Below are 18423 nucleotides of genomic sequence, written 5' to 3' on the forward strand. Positions count from 1 at the left end.
AATACTAAGCACAATAGAGAAATGTTCGCAATACTTAGCACAATAGTGAAATGTTCGCAATACTAAGCACAATAGAGAAATGTTCAAAATACTTAGCACAATAGTGAAATGTTGGCAATACTAAGCACAATAGAGAAATGTTCGCAATACTTAGCACAATAGTGAAATGTTCGCAATACTAAGCACAATAGAGAAATGTTCAAAATACTTAGCACAATAGTGAAATGTTCGCAATACTAAGCACAATAGAGAAATGTTCAAAATACTTAGCACAATAGTGAAATGTTGGCAATACTAAGCACAATAGAGAAATGTTCGCAATACTAAGCACAATGGAGAAATGTTGGCAATACTTAGCACAATAGTGAAATGTTCGCAATACTAAGCACAATAGAGAAATGTTCAAAATACTTAGCACAATAGTGAAATGTTGGCAATACTAAGCACAATAGAGAAATGTTCGCAATACTAAGCACAATGGAGAAATGTTGGCAATACTAAGCACAATAGTGAAATGTCGGCAATACTAAGCACAATAGAAAACTGTCGGCAATACTAAGCTCAATAGTGAAATGTTGGCAATACTAAGCACAATAGTGAAATGTCGGCAATACTAAGCGCAATAGAGAACTGTCGACAATACTAAGCACAATAGAGAAATGTTGGCAATACTAAGCACAATAGTGAAATGTCCGCAATACTAAGCACAATAGAAAAATGGTGGCAATACTTAGCAAAATAGAGAACTGTCGGCAATACTAAGCACAATGGTGAACTGTCGGCAATACTAAGCACAATTGTGAAATGTCGGCAATACTAAGCACAATGGTAAAATGTTGGCAATAATAAGTGTCGGCAATACTTAGCACAATAGGGAACTGTCGACAATACTAAGCACAATAGAGAACTGTCGACAATACTAGGCATAATAGTAAAATGTCGTCAATACTTAGCACAATAGTGAAGTATCGGCAATACTTAGCACAATGGTGAACTGTCGACAATACTAAGCGCAATATTTGATAGTTGGCAACACAGTGGCTTGATGACAAAGGCTCATTAAAGTCACAATAAAAAAATTCAACTAGCCAAAATTATATTTTATACATACTTGAACATGTATATCATCAATATAATACATTGCCATAAACATAAAATGAGATTTGAATAGGGTATATTTTTTTTCAAATCTCATTTTATGTTTATGGCAATGTATTATATTGATGATATACATGTTCAAGTATGTATAAAATATAATTTTGGCTAGTTGAATTTTTTTTATTGTGACTTTAATGAGCCTTTGTCATCAAGCCACTGTGGTTGGCAATACTAAGTGTCGACAATACTAGGCACAATAGTAAAATGTCGGCAATACTTAGCACAATAGTGATGTATCGGCAATACTAAGCACAATGATGAAATGTCGGCAATGATAAGCACAATAGTGAAATGTCGCAAATACAAAGCACAATATTGGAATGTCGGCAATAGTAACATGTCGGAACCTAGTTTATGACATAACTTTTAGGAAGAAACTTGGCGCCTACTGGCCTGTATTTAACTTTTGAACATTTCAAGGAAAGTTAGACCGCGTCCTAATGCCCTGGATTGATCTGAAGCAGCGTGACAAAGTTGAGGTCCGACTTGAGCAACTTTGTTTTACACACGGGGCAACCCTTGCGACCGGAATTGGCCTTCTCGATGCACGGCTGGCACACAATGTGCTTGCACTTGGTCGTCATGAGACGGGTTCCTGCCTCCGACAACTGGAATTATTAAATAGGGGAACGTCATGTGTAACAAACTTCAACTTCTTCAAAACGTTTTGACAAATCGGCATACAAACAATACGTTAAAGTGACACTCTTATTCAAAATCAACACATATACATGTATAGCAAACATAGATTTTAAGTGATAAACCTTTAACTTCTTTCTAAATAATGCATTTATGGAAAATATTCATTACTGATAATTGTAACTATTGTAACTATTTAATAGCCGATTACGCAAAAATATTAAATGAACGGTGAAAAGATTAACTGGGATCTACTATCGTCTCAAAAGGTTGAAATACCGTATTTGCTGCATCTTACTTTCAAATTAAACTCTATATCCTTCATAAAAACCATTAATTTCGACATTTATTCATCCTTTTCGGTTTATTAAAACAATTGTTTTAAATGTGATAAATCTTATTTGAGAGTAAGATCATCATCATCATCATCATCATCATCCTCATCATCATCATCATCATCATCATCATCATCCTCCTCCTCCTCCTCCTCCTCCTCCTCCTCCTCCTCCTCCTCCTCCTCCTCCTCCTCCTCATCATCATCATCATCATCATCATCATCAACATCATAATCATCATCATCATCATCATCATCATCATCATCATCATGAACTTACCTTCACGTAATTTTTCTTACAAACGGGACAGGTCAATGCTGCCATGTCTACAGTCGGAGCTGGTTGTCGTAAATCTGTAAAATGAGTGAAACTCAGAAATTAAGACAGTAACATTAAATATACACAGAGTACATTTATCATTATCAGATAGTGTACTTATGTGACTCTTCTCTTCAAATAAGTGTAGGTGTGTTTGGTAATTAGCTGACTGTCTGGATAGAATAAATAACTGTCAGGATTGTTATACTCACCTTGTTTGGAGGTAGACGCTGTCGGCTCGCTTGTCTCTTCGCCGTTTTCTTCTTTCACGTCTGGCAGGAACTTGACCTTTCGCCGTGCCTGCTTCTCCTCACGCGCCTGCTGCTTGAGCCGCCGTTCCTCTTCCTGTTTCTCCCGGGCCGCGCGTCTCTCTTCCCCAAGACGCTGCCGGGCCGTGCGCTTCTCCTGCTCTTTAAGATTTTTTTCCTGCAGCTTCCGGTTCTCCCTTTCTTCTCTCGTCACTGTGAAAGAAGCAACAGCAATACAAGACAGTGTATTAAATATCCGAACTCGTAGTACGGTGAAAGTTTATTGTGTGCACACATTTCCGGTGCGTATTTGGTAATTTAGGGAGCGTATTCGGTAATTTACGGTGCATATTCGGTATTCTACGGTGCGTATTCGGTAATTTACGGAGCGTATTCGGTAATTCACGGTGCGTATTCGATAACAGACAAGCATACATTTGCAGATCGAACTTAATCGAGTCATTCAAGATGTTACATGAGATGTCATCTGGACTTATTATTACACTGCTGACAATTGTATTTCAGCCAAACCTTCCATTATTTTAAATTGTTTTCATTTTACGATCACTACGACTATGACCTAAGTCATAGAGTATCCCTTTTATTACTACCCAACAATTACACTTGATTAATATTTACAACAACACCTACCTTTATCACTTTGTGTGCGCTTGAAGTTGTGCCACTCTGATATGCCCACGGACGTCGCGGCATCGTTCCGAGCGAAGAACGTCAACTCCCTACCGGAAAACAGCACTCTGCAGTAAAACCGCCCCGCCGGCTCCATCCGCTCAAACAGGGCGGCCAGTTGTCGGTCTCCACGCTCAAGCGGAAGTGAGCGCGACTTACACGCCATCAAGTCTTGTTCCACAGTTTGCATAATCTTGTTTACTATTTCATACGAAAATTGCTCACACTTGATCTCAACGCTGAGGGGGTTAGTCAAGCTGGGCGAAAATCGTACATAGGTAGACTTAATGTCTTTCAGCATATCACGCTCCCTCTGAAAAAGATGCTTAAAATGCCTTGCCAGGTTGTCCTTATACGTCCAAATGACCGTTCCTCGGGTGCCCAGCATCCTGTGCCGGTCGGTCCTGGCGTTGGGGGTCTTCACCTTGCTACATAGCAGGTCGTACGCCATGTCGACCACGTCCCCGATGTCGCTCATCAACTTGAAGGCATCTTCTCCCTCTACATAGTCTATGTCTAAGAGGAAGTCGTTACGCAACTTGTGAATGAGTGGCTTCATGCCACCCTTCTGCCTCCGCAGCTGGCTCAGAACGGGAACCGGCAGGGAACGGGTGAACTTCCGGCTAACCGTATCGGCGCAGACTGCGGACATAATGTTTGCAAATATATCGAAGATAGTTGGTATGTTAAGTATTCTTGTCAATGTAGATTTCACATAAAATGATATCAACTATATATTTATATTGTAAATCATCATCGGATAGCCCCGATACCAACGACGCTATGCTTCGTTGTGTATGAAGTGTAACGTTAGAGAGTACCGTGGTTGCCGACGATGATTGCAAATGAAAGTAAGCATTGATTTTAAATACTAAAACGACTTGTTTTTTTAGAAGTTGATTCATTAAGTAATAAGCTACTTAGTAAACAACAACCAGACAAAAATATATTGGTTCATTTTTCATATCTTCATACGAATTACTTTCGTCAACTCACGTTTGCCCATCTCCTGATCCCGGAAGTGATCCCAGTCCGCCATGGCCGCCTGCACCTGTGAGAAGATCTTCCCGAAGAAAACGAGCTCCTTGCCGAAGTACATCCGGCAGTAAACGCGGCCGTCCACCAGCCGCCGCTCAAACTGGCGCGCCAACGGTTTCTCGCGCGTCTGCACACGCATCGTCCCTGATACCACAGTCGACAGCCGGTTCTGCAGCTTGTTCATGTACCTTTTTGACAATGTACATGATACAAGAATCTTTATTTAAAGTCGAGTTCATGATTGCTCATTAAGCTAATTTCCAAACCGTGACGTTAGGGACATAATGAATACCTTTGTTATGATAAAAAGGTCCTGGAATGAAAGATAAAATACATCCTGCAGAAAAAAAACCCCGACAAACTGGACAAACGCTTGGCAAATATATTCGAATTGATTAAGATATAGCTATATTAGTTCATACACGTAAATTGTGTCATTCACGTTCAATGACAAAAACAGTTTACAATGTAAAAACATGAACATTACTTTTGATGAGTAAATGTTCAGTAATGAAGTATTTTTGGTACCTTTTCACTTCTCCGTACACTTTCTGATCACATTTGATTTCCAGCAGCATTGGGTTGAATTCGTCCGGGGTTAAAGTCACTGCTACAGTTCTAATTTGCCTTACATCCGCAAGATCCGCAGCGAATAAATGCTGTATATGTTTGGCATCTCTGTCCCTAAACATCCAGATCACGGTACCGTGCGGGCCCAGGGTCTTGGTGGCGTTTGAGCGGCTGTCGTTCACGGACATTTCCAGCGCTTCGGCCGCAAGTTCCACAATTTCACGATCATCCCCTCTCACGTGCATCACCAGTCCCGAATCTTTCAGCTCACACAGGAAGTCGCGCCGCACTCGCTCCGCCACTCCGGCCAGCCCCTGGGAGCTCTCACGGAGCTTCTTCGCTGTGTCCGGCAACAACTTCCGGCTGGGCATTCCGTTTCTCTGTTTTTTTGTTATTCACCGAACAGAAAGCACTTATACACTATAAACCATGTTGCAATTGAAAAAACACACCCTACTTTTACACTCGTTTTTGTTTTACTTTTGGAAAATGACATTATTAGTAACTCGATCAATCAATCAGATAAATCTATTTTGATTTGCATTGTTTTATTTTTCAATAACTCTTTTGTTATTCAAAACGAGGGTTTAAATTTTCGCTGTATTGTTTCAAAATGCGTCTTAAAAATAAACTGATTGAACTATTATTAGTCGACACATACAGCACACCGACGTAACAACGGGAGGGGTAGAGGAGACCTACCCATACAACTATGACCAGCCAAAGTTCAGAACATTGTTGAAGTTCACAACGTTGTTAACAGTATCGTTATTATTTTTTAAAGGTGCAATATTTGATCATGTACTCATATATTTGGTTTAAACAATATTTATTTCGATATAATATTTACAATTAGTTTAGTTCTACTAATTTGAGCATAATCCAAATTAACAAAGACCAAATACGTAATGCATTGAAACAAAAAAACAACATGTAAATTATACATAAAACAATAGTGTACACAGAATTGAGAAGAAAGCCTTGGGGCTTATACTATGTCTCTCTTCTGCTTATACTATGTCCCTCTTCTGCTTATACTATGTCTCTCTTCTGCTTATACTATGTCTCTCTTCTGCTTATACTATGTCCCTCTTCTGCTTATACTATGTCTCTCTTCTGCTTATACTATGTCCCTCTTCTGCTTATACTATGTCCCTCTTCTGCTTATACTATGTCCCTCTTCTGCTTATATTATGTCCCTCTTCTGCTTATACTATGTCTCTCTTCTGCTTATACTATGTCTCTCTTCTGCTTATACTAAGTCTCTCTTCTGCTTATACTATGTCCCTCTTCTGCTTATACTATGTCTCTCTTCTGCCTATACTATGTCCCTCTTCTGCTTATACTATGTCTCTCTTCTGCTTATACTATGTCTCTCTTCTGCTTATACTATTTCCCTCTTCTGCTTATACTATGTCTCTCTCCTGCTTATACTATGTCCCTCTTCTGCTTATACTATGTCCCTCTTCTGCTTATACTATGTCTCTCTTCTGCTTATACTAAGTCTCTCTTCTGCTTATACTATGTCCCTCTTCTGCTTATACTATGTCTCTCTTCTGTTTATACTATGTCCCTCTTCTGCTTATACTATGTCTCTCTTCTGCTTATACTATGTCCCTCTTCTGCTTATACTATGTCTCTCTTCTGCTTATACTATGTCTCTCTTCTGCTTATACTATGTCTCTCTTCTGCTTATACTATGTCTCTCTTCTGCTATACTATGTCTCTCTTCTGCTTATACTATGTCTCTCTTCTGCTTATACTAAGTCTCTCTTCTGCTTATACTATGTCTCTCTTCTGCTTATACTATGTCCCTCTTCTGCTTATACTAAGTCTCTCTTCTGATACTACTCATATATTTGAATACAAAACACACAACTAAAACAATTGTCTCATTTTTTGTTTGAAATATTACAGATCACAGGTGTGTCCATGGGCCCTCAGAGCAGGAAAGCTTTTGATGTACACAACAATGACGTTAATGACGTTGTTAACTTCAACAAAGTTCTGAACAATCGGGCCACTACCTTCCAAACATGTACCGTCTCCATATCCAATATATAAGCCAAATAAATATATTTCGTTTACAATTTGTAAAATTTATTGTATATTAGCTTTCCAAATTGATGTTATTATGACAAACTTTCAGCCAAATTGCCAACATCTTCTATCGGGTAAAATGTAAAATAGGGGTTACTAAAAAAAATCGTTGAAAGAAAAAATAAGAAAATTCCCTGAATGTTGAACCTTAAAAATAATACCCATGCCATCGCTAGTTCGTTCATAAACATTTATACTCTAAACGAATTAATCTATTGCTGATTTTAATTTTACGTTCAATTGCTATTTTATTTGTATGACGTTTTTTTTTTCAAATACAAACGCGAAAATTTCAAATTAGTAGATACTGTGAGATTATACCATTTCAGTAAAACAGTCGAATACGCACCGAGTGTTGTTGCCGACGACAAACAAGTTATATATTTTTCAGCTGGGTCTAGTTTCACGAGGAAATAGTTTCCCACCTGAAATGTTTTAATCCTATAAGACACTAATAATAGCAACCCAGTCATGTAGCCGAAAAGTATTTGCCTAGTTGGTTTTTCGACGCTAATATTGTGTGAAACAATCCCTGTATTATTATGATGATAGACCTATCTGTAACAGACGATTATCAGTTGAATATTGATCCACTATTTCCTGTTTCAAATATTTTGAATCTGATTTATTATGCATGGATACAGCAGCTGTTTCAAGCAACGTCAACTGTTACATACGAAATTCGAAATTCAATTAAAGGTAAAAGCGACGTTCATGATTTTTATGCTCCTACCATTTTCTGACATTTGCGAAAATCGCAACATTTAAAACAGTCAGAAAACTCGCGAAATTCACATTTGCAAAACATGCGACATTCAAAACATTCACAAAACTTGCAACATTCATATTTACAAAACATGAGACATTCACATTTACAACAAGCGACATTCACATTTACAAAACATGCGACATTAACATATAGAAAACTTGCGACATTCACATTAACAAAACATGCGACATTCACATTCACAAACTTGCGACGTTCACAACATTCACAAACATGCGGCATTCACATTTACAGAACTTGCGACATTCACAACATTCACGAAACATGCGACATTCACATTTACAAAACTTGCGACATTCACAAACATGCGACATTCACATTAACAGAACTTGCGACATTCACAACATTCACAAACATGCGACATTCACATTTACAAAACTTACGACATTCGCAACATTCACGAAACTTGCGACATTCACAAAACTTGCGACATTCATAACATTCACGACATTCACAAAACCTGCGACATTCAAAACATTCACAAAACTTGCGACATTCACAAAATTCACAAACATGCGACATTCACATTTACAAAACTTAAGATATTTACACAACATTCACAAAACTTGCGACACTCACAAAGCTTGCGACATTCGCGACATTCACAAACATGCGACGTTCACAACATTCACAAACATGCGGCATTCACATTTACAGAACTTGCGACATTCGCAACATTCACGAAACATGCGACATTCACATTTACAAAACTTGCGACATTCACGACATTCACAAACATGCAACATTCACATTTACAAAACTTGCGACATTCACAACATTCACAAACATGCGACATTCACATTTACAAAACTTGCGACATTCGCAGCATTCACGAAACTTGCGACATTCACAACATTTACAAAACTTGCGACATTCACACCATTCACGAAACTTGCGACATTCACGACATTCACAAAACTTGCGACATTCATAACATTCACGACATTCACAAAACTTGCGACATTTAAAACATTCACAAAACTTGCGACATTCACAAAATTCACAAACATGCGACATTCACATTTACAAAACTTGCGACATTTACACAACATTCACAAAACTTGCGACATTCACAAAGCTTGCGACATTCGCGACATTCACAAACCTTGTGACGTTTACAACTTTTTCGGGACATTAAAAAAACTTGCGACATTCGCAACGTTTATGATATTCCCTTTATTCGCCGATATTGGCAACATTCACGGAATTCGCATCATTCATTTTTTTGCGACGTTCACGACAACCATATTCACAACATTCGTAAATTGTATGCATACTTAATTTTTGTTTTGATTATATGACATAAAAATAAATGCACCATTTTATTCTGAATTAAGCCAAGAAGAACCCACAAACCCAAATTTCACAATTAAAGATCATATTTTTTCGATTCCTTTGAAAGGGGGCTTAAGAGAGGAACAGTTGTGGTAAAAGTGTCCGTCAATCACCCAAATGAGTTTTGGTTCAATTAGTGTACTTTCTCATAGCCTCTTAGTCTAGGAATCGAGCTTTCGTCAAAATCGATTCTAAGGAAATTTGTACAAACTAAGTTGGCGCGTGCCCATTTTAACGTCAAATCTTGAATATGCTCCTGGCCACTGTGGGAATTTCTATGCGTCACTTAGTAAGATAAAGTAGCCACTTATCCACCCCCACTCTCCTTCTATCTTACATTCTGGTCCAGGATTTGACGTAGGGACAAAACTGGGGACACACCATCAGCAGCTACTAGAAACGTACAAAGAACACAAGGGCGGTCCAGATTTTGACGTAGGGACTAAACTGGGGACACTCCACCAACTGTTACTAGAAACGTACATAGAACGCAAGGGCGGTCTAGATTTTGACGTAGGGACTAAACTGGGGACACTCCACCAACAGTTACTAGAAACGTAGAAAGAACGCAAGGGCGGTCCAGATTTTGACGTAGGGACTAAACTGGGGACACTCCACCAACAGCTACTAGAAACGTACAAAGAACGCATGGGCAATCCAGATTTTGACGTAGAGGCGAAACTGGGGACACTCCACCAACAGCTACTAGAAACGTACAAAGAACACAAGGGCGATCCATATTTTGACGTAGGGGCGAAACTGGGGACACTCCACCAACAGCTACTAGAAACGTACAAAGAACGCAAGGGCGGTCCAGATTTTGACGTAGGGGCGAAACTGGGGACACTCCACCAGCAGTTACTAGAAACGTACAAAGAACGCAAGGGCGACCCATATTTTGACGTAGGGGCGAAACTGGGGACACTCCACCAACAGCTACTAGAAACGTACAAAGAACGCAAGGGCGGTCCAGATTTTGACGTAGGGGCGAAACTGGGGACACTCCACCAACAGCTACTAGAAACGTACAAAGAACGCAAGGGCGGTCCAGATTTTTGACGTAGGGGCGAAACTGGGGACACTCCACCTACAGCTACTAGCTATTTGACTTTGCACCCTGTCCCTTTTTGGAAGCATCCTTCTGCCCTCATGGAGGCCAACCAGGGAATCCTTCTTCCTTCATTTAATTAAATGATTCAGTTTTCAAACATGTCTTTTTTTTATTTAAACTTAAACCATAATTATAAATTCATCCAAACTTGACCTATTTGGCAGTTAAGCACAAATCCTACTTTTTTGTGTGAAATTCATTAAGTTCAAATTCTTCACTGCCAGACCCAATGTGCCCTTGTCTACCTTAGCACCCTATCCTGTTAAAAACCTGGCTAAAACCTCCAAATTTGATGATGTTTATTAATATAATGTGTCACATGATGTATTATATAGTTCTGGTATGCTTCAAGGTCGGGCCACTTTGATTAATTATAATATCCACGCGCTAGTTTAACGTATTTCTCTTATGTTTTATGGTCGATCCGTTTCTGAATAATGTTGAAATTGTTGTTCAGCTTCTCAAATAGATTTTAATTATCACACGGCCTCTAAACGCCAGCTCCACCACTTTACGGTGGTGCAAAGAAAAAGAGCTGTCGACACTTCCGTGGTGGAGCTGTGCCCTATGTTTACATGAAAAAACGTGAGTATGCTTTATATATTATTTGATAATTTCATTTAACGGATATATTTCGAAAATCGGAGAATGTGGTACCGTGTAAGAACACTTCTACTGTAGGCTGGTTACTATTTCGTTTCAAAAGTGTGCAAACTGTGGTGTCAAGAGCTTTTCTCCCGAATCGGACCTGTGCATATTTTGAGATCTGATTGCATAGCAAGTACATTTCGGTACTTACACACCCCGTAAGAACATTCTCACGCATGCAAACATAACTGTTATGTATTAAAGTACCTATGCCGGAACACAACAAAACTGATAAGCACCTCTTAAAAAGGAAAAATGCACAAATTTATAAAAGTGGTGGCGCTGTTGCCCTAGTGGTGGCGCTATCGAGTATGTTTTGCGCTTGAAGTAATATAAAAAGTAAACGCTTTTGGAATGAATACAACAGTTGCTATGTTTATCATTCATAGAACATTATGCTGGTTATGCATACTACTTGCGGAAACAAAACTCTACGCGAACTACCTTAACCTTACTGAAAACTATTTCGAAAACAAATTGCTAGGTGCTGTTAATTTTACAATATAACTATAATTATCTATCGTGTGTGTAAGTGTGTGTAAGTACCGAAATGTACTTGCTATGCAATCAGATCTCAAAATATGCACACGTCTGATTCGGGAGAAAAGCTCCTAGCACCACTGTTTGCACAATATTGAAACGAAATAGTAACCAGCCTACAGTAGAAGTGTTCTTACACGGTACCACATTCTCCGATTTTCGAAATATGTCCGTTAAATGAAATTAACAAATAAAATATAAATCATATTCACGTTTTTTCATGTAAACATAGGGCACAGCTCCACCACGGAAGTGTCGACAGCTCTTTTTCTTTGCGCAACCGTAAAGTGGTGGAGCTGGCGTTTAGAGGCCGTGTATCATAGACTTCCAGCTTTATTTTGAAAACGTCCAAATCGGGAAAAAAAGGTCAAAGGATCTGTATATGTTTCGTGGCTTTTGATCATTGTAGACTAGTTATTATTTCAACTCATATAACTCATTTGCACCAGAGGACCCGATCTACACCAGGGGACCCGATCTACACCAGAGGACCCGATCTACACCAGGGGACCCGATCTACACCAGAGGACCCGATCTATACCAGGGGACCCGATCTACACCAGAGGACCCGATTTACACCAGGGGACCCGATCTACACCAGAGGACCCGATCTACACCAGGGGACCCGATCTACACCAGAGGACCCGATCTACACCAGGGGACCCGATCTACACCAGAGGACCCGATCTACACCAGAGGACCCGATCTACACCAGAGGACCCGATCTACACCAGGGGACCCGATCTACACCAGAGGACCCGATCTACACCAGGGGACCCGATCTACACCAGAGGACCCGATCTATACCAGGGGACCCGATCTACACCAGACGACCCGATCTACACCAGGGGACCCTTTAAATAACGATAGTAGTCGTTAAGAGAACTTATCGATTCAAATTTTCGATATTTCTATTTGCGAAAATAAAGCTATATAGCATTAGCCAAAATATAAACAAAATTTATCATAAGGCTAATTTCAATTTTGAATCTAAAGACTTTCAAATAAATAAATATGACACAAATAATGGAAAAAAAACAAAAATAGTGAAGCTTAGCTTGATCCTGTTATAACACTAATGAAGTTTCGAGAAATCGTGCCATGGGTACAAAATTGAATCGTTGCCAACTGTACGTTCCTACATGATCTAAATAATAAACGTAAATGAATATAATTGATAAAAAAATAGATGGTTATCAAAATAGCCGTTGCAAAACATAAGGTTAATATTATCACCAAGAAACTAAAAGAATAAGGCACCAGAATGTTGAATCTTCATGCTCAAGTCAACCTCTTGCCATCGCTAGTTCATAAGCACTTGTAATCACAAACCATTAAACTATTGATGTTGTTTTTAGTTTTCAGAAGCCTAACGTTTATTTTTACTTACGTTTCATGACGTGTATCCAATGAAAAATGAGTAAGTAAATATATATCCTGTTTAAATTGATGTGAATCTGTTTTACTACGCATGAAAAAACGTTTACCTTACATAAGTGAAAACAACTATTCTAATTGTGAATGCTGAGAATGAAGAGTTTTGGAATTTTAATCGCTCTCTTGGTAACAACTTGTATTTCTTTTATTTATTGTGTTCAATCAGTATCTCAAACTATATTTTACAATATGTTCTTGCTCGATAAATTGAAATGGTCAATCAATCAAACAATTATACGTTTCTCTACATTATAAACATTGACACTGCATTACAAAATAAAATTTTGCTACTGTTAAAATCCGACTTTTTCATATTGTTATTCTTGTTTGATTCTTGTTGCGCACTACAATGAACTTTTGCAGGTACATCAATAGGGAATGGAGGTAAAGGGATGACACCATTTAAGTCATTTTTGTTTTAATTTTAAAAAAAACATACCGAGCCTAGACTGGTATAATGTAGGAAACTTTATATGATTATTCTGATTTTCAGGTAGTCGTTGAGGAGACTCGGGGTGGAGTTCCCCATGGGTCCCACGGACTTAACAGGTAATGTATACGTCTCTATTTAGTTGTTGATCTTCGTTCAATTCAACTCGAGTACAAAGTTCAACTTTTTACCGTCCGACTAAACGCTATGCGATGTGGAATTTGATAAGAACGAACATGTTAACAGAGATTTTCATCTTCGAATCGGACGCATTTTGCTTCCAGGGAAAACAAACAGTGACGTCAAATAGCACGAGGTAGGGCCATACTGGTACTTTCTTAAGAAGTTTCATTCTCACTTTCTTTAGATATGGACGTCCAGTGATACCGTGCAGCAGCTCGAGCGAGTGCCCCGACAATTCGTGCTGTAGGAACGCGGACGGACATCTGGTCAATGGGGAGGGACAGGAATTGTGGGGCGGCCTGGAGCTCGGATTGGGTGCGTATTTATATTATGGTCATTTTAAAAATAATCAGTCCGAAATCCTTAATGGCACAGAAATAATATATTCTTATATTTTGAAATGAAAAAGAAAACGAATTTAAAAACGAGAATTTCAAAAAGTTGGAAAATATGGCTTTGATATATGAGCCAAATCTGATACCATGGCTAGTGTGATGCTGTATACATGTCAGATCAGCAGATATCTTGGCTAGTTTGATCCCATATATATGTCCAATTTGCAGAATATTACGATAAATCATAATATCCCCTATATAGCAGATCTGCAGATACTTATTTTTATATGCAAGTTTGATCCCATATATAGGCCAGATCTGAAGATACCTTGGCTAGTTTGATCCCATATATAGGCCAGATATCTAGATACCTTAACTAGTTTGATCCCATACATAGGCCAGATCTGAAGATACCTTGGCTAGTTTGATCCCATACATAGGCCAGATCTGAAGATACCTTGGCTAGTTTGATCCCATACATAGGCCAGGTCTGCAGATACCTTGGCTAGTTTGATCCCATACATAGGCCAGATCTGAAGATACCTTGGCTAGTTTGATCCCATACATAGGCCAGGTCTGCAGATACCTTAACTAGTTTGATCCCATACATAGGCCAGATCTGCAGATACCTTGGCTAGTTTGATCCCATACATAGGCCAGATCTGCAGATACCTTAACTAGTTTGATCCCATACATAGGCCAGGTCTGCAGATACCTTAACTAGTTTGATCCCATACATAGGCCAGATCTGAAGATACCTTGGCTAGTTTGATCCCATACATAGGCCAGGTCTGCAGATACCTTGGCTAGTTTGATCCCATACATAGGCCAGATCTGCAGATACTTTGGCTAGTTTGATCCCATATATAGGCCAGATCTGCAGATACTTTGGCTAGTTTGATCCCATATATAGGCCAGATCTGCAGATACCTTGGCTAGTTTGATCCCATACATAGGCCAGATCTGCAGATACCTTAACTAGTTTGATCCCATACATAGGCCAGGTCTGCAGATACCTTGGCTAGTTTGATCCCATACATAGGCCAGGTCTGCAGATACCTTGGCTAGTTTGATCCCATACATAGGCCAGATCTGCAGATACCTTAACTAGTTTGATCCCATACATAGGCCAGGTCTGCAGATACCTTGGCTAGTTTGATCCCATACATAGGCCAGATCTGCAGATACCTTAACTAGTTTGATCCCATACATAGGCCAGGTCTGCAGATACCTTGGCTAGTTTGATCCCATACATAGGCCAGGTCTGCAGATACCTTGGCTAGTTTGATCCCATACATAGGCCAGATCTGCAGATACCTTAACTAGTTTGATCCCATACATAGGCCAGGTCTGCAGATACCTTGGCTAGTTTGATCCCATATATAGGCCAGATATCTAGATACCTTAACTAGTTTGATCCCATACATAGGCCAGATCTGCAGATACCTTGGCTAGTTTGATCCCATATATAGGCCAGATCTGCAGATACTTTGGCTAGTTTGATCCCATATATAGGCCAGATCTGAAGATACCTTGGCTAGTTTGACCCCATATATAGGCCAGATATCTAGATACCTTAACTAGTTTGATCCCATACATAGGCCAGATCTGAAGATACCTTGGCTAGTTTGATCCCATACATAGGCCAGGTCTGCAGATACCTTGGCTAGTTTGATCCCATACATAGGCCAGATCTGAAGATACCTTGGCTAGTTTGATCCCATACATAGGCCAGATCTGAAGATACCTTGGCTAGTTTGATCCCATACATAGGCCAGATCTGAAGATACCTTGGCTAGTTTGATCCCATACATAGGCCAGATCTGAAGATACCTTGGCTAGTTTGATCCCATACATAGGCCAGATCTGAAGATACCTTGGCTAGTTTGATCCCATACATAGGCCAGATCTGAAGATACCTTGGCTAGTTTGATCCCATACATAGGCCAGGTCTGCAGATACCTCAGCTTGTTTGATCCCATTTATAGGCCAGATCTGCAGATACCTTGGCTAGTTTGATCCCATACATAGGCCAGATCTGCAGATACCTTGGCTAGTTTGATCCCATACATAGGCCAGATCTGAAGATACCTTGGCTAGTTTGATCCAATACATAGGCCAGATCTGAAGATACCTTGGCTAGTTTGATCCCATATATAGGCCAGATCTGAAGATACCTTGGTTAGTTTGATCACATATATAGGCCAGATCTGAAGATACCTTGGCTAGTTTGATCCCATATATAGGCCTGATTTGCAGATACCTTGGCTAGTTTGATCCCATATATAGACCAGATCTGCAGATACCTTAGCTAATTTTATCCCATATATAGGCCAGATCTGTAGATACCTAGGCTAGTTTGATCCCATATATAGGCCAGATCTGCAGATACCTTGGCTAATTTGATCCCATATATAGACCAGATCTACAGATACCTAGGCTAATTTGATCCCATATATAGGCCAGATCTGCAGATATCTAGGCTAGTTTGATCCCATATATAGGCCAGATCTGCAGATACCTAGGCTAGTTTGATCCCATATATAGGCCAGATCTACAGATACCTAGGCTTGTTTAATCCCATATATATCCCAGATATCTAGATACCTTGGCTAGTTTGATCCCATATATAGGCCAGATCTTCAGATACTTTGGCTAGTTTGATCCCATATATAGGCCAGATCTGCAGATACCTTGGCTAGTTTGATCCGATATGTAGGCCAAATCTGCAGATACCTTGGCTAGTTTAATTCCATATATAGGCCAAATCTGCAGATACCTTGGCTAGTTTGATCCCATATATATGCCAAATCTGCAGATACCTTGGCTAGTTTGATCCTATTTATATGCCAAATCTGCAGATACCTAGGCTTGTTTGATCCCATTTATATCCCAGGTCTGCAGATACCTTGGTTGGTTTGATCCCATATATAGGCCAGATCTGAAGATACCTTGGCTAGTTTGATCCCATATATAGGCCAGATCTGAAGATACCTTGGTTAGTTTGATCCCATATATATATATATGTCGGATTTGCAGATCTATTTGTTGTTTGATTCCATATACTAGTAACTTATTAAGACAGTCTATGTATTTATTGAATGACATTCGTACTGATCTTTCAGAGAACGGGACGTGCAGTAGGGCCGTTAGCGGGCCGGGAGCTGTGTGCACAGAACGGTGTGGATGTCAGAAAGGTTACACATCTTATAGACGTTGAACATGTTACCATGGTGATGGAATGGTATAACCGTAAACAAGTAAAGTAACCTTATTGCACAACCTTGTGCCATCAAAACCTTACTATAACACGCATAGACGAGATCAAACCTGGATCACTAAATACGATATAACGAATTAATTAGAAGATATAAAGTAAAATCGTGTTGGTTAAGAAGTGACGGAGCAAGAGGAATGAGCAAAACGAGCAAGATCTATTTTACCAGTAAGATTTGACATCTGCTAACAGACTAAGACTGTAGGCTACATTTTCATTGCCCACCGTATTCAGCACACAACCCCGATCATGCTGCATCCACGCATCTGAACATTGACGCCTGTTTGCTTATGTTCCATTGCTGAAGTAGTTTAATATCATTTTAGATTTGGAAGCACTTTACTTACTCCTCCTTCCTTAATTATTTTTTCAGTTTAAAAATTATTTTGATTGAAAATGTTCATGCAATGCTCGATTAATCTGCAGTACACGAACTGTTTGTTCATCTCCATGTATATGAAATTACAAAACAGAATCTATTATTTTTCCAGTTTGCTACAATGCATTATTTTTTCGATGTAATTACAGTCGAACACCGCTATTCCGAACACCGTTTATCCGAAATTATCGCTATTTCGAAATTTCTTTTCGGTCCCGATTATACTCCTTCTTTGTTAAACTTGTTTTCTGAAAATTGTTTATTCGAAATATAGCTATTCCGAAATAATTTTTTGGGTCCCTACGATTTCGGATTAATGGTGTTCAACAGTAAAAACAAACACCATGGTAACTATTCGCTCATGTATATCACAAAACAAAATTTCAAGTGCTGAAATGAACAAACAAATCAACATCTTTTTGAATAAATATAAATAAAACAATATACAAACGATAAGTATAATGTGCTTTAAAATCAGTAAACATGTGTTTTTATAATTGCATTTAATCGACTCTAGTGGTCCAGTTCATCGCACAATATACACCCGCGTTTGCCACAATATGTATTAAGAACAGTATTTCGTAATATGAGATAAATATTAAAATGTATGCGTGTGTTTCAACTGCAGGTTACACGTGTTATCGAACCGTAACAGGATTCTGCTGCCCACCAACGACATGCTGGGAGGCGGAGAAGGCCCGGATTGACAGAGAATACTGGCAAAATTGCTCTAAGGACCCGGACTGCCATTTTCCGCCATCCGTGAACCCCGGTGGTCAAGGGATTGGCGGTCTGAAGTGAATATGGGAGAAAACTGATTTTCTTTTGCCGATATAGAAGGAAAAAATACATAATAAAAGTGTTA

The 18423-nt window shown here is 39.2% G+C and overlaps 2 protein-coding genes across 2 annotated transcripts; one reads left to right on the forward strand and one right to left on the reverse strand.

Moving 5' to 3' along the window:
* Window positions 1-1282: 1282 nt before the first annotated feature.
* On the reverse strand, window positions 1283-7617 carry LOC128212177 (uncharacterized). The gene is made up of 7 exons (XM_052917487.1): window positions 7446-7617; window positions 4955-5376; window positions 4385-4614; window positions 3350-4030; window positions 2663-2911; window positions 2412-2485; window positions 1283-1766 (listed from the first exon to the last, which is right to left on the reverse strand). The coding sequence occupies exons 2-7, from the start codon at window positions 5365-5367 to the stop codon at window positions 1596-1598; spliced, it is 1818 nt and encodes a 605-aa protein (XP_052773447.1). The 5' UTR covers window positions 5368-5376; window positions 7446-7617; the 3' UTR covers window positions 1283-1595.
* Window positions 7618-12945: 5328 nt separating this feature from the next.
* Window positions 12946-18423, forward strand: LOC128211931 (uncharacterized). The gene is made up of 5 exons (XM_052917078.1): window positions 12946-13080; window positions 13448-13503; window positions 13752-13882; window positions 17028-17099; window positions 18187-18423. Exons 1-5 carry the CDS (start codon window positions 13039-13041, stop codon window positions 18357-18359), a joined length of 474 nt encoding a protein of 157 aa, XP_052773038.1. The 5' UTR covers window positions 12946-13038; the 3' UTR covers window positions 18360-18423.

Source organism: Mya arenaria, chromosome 12 (assembly GCF_026914265.1).
Source record: "Mya arenaria isolate MELC-2E11 chromosome 12, ASM2691426v1".
Classification (NCBI taxonomy): domain Eukaryota; kingdom Metazoa; phylum Mollusca; class Bivalvia; order Myida; family Myidae; genus Mya; species Mya arenaria.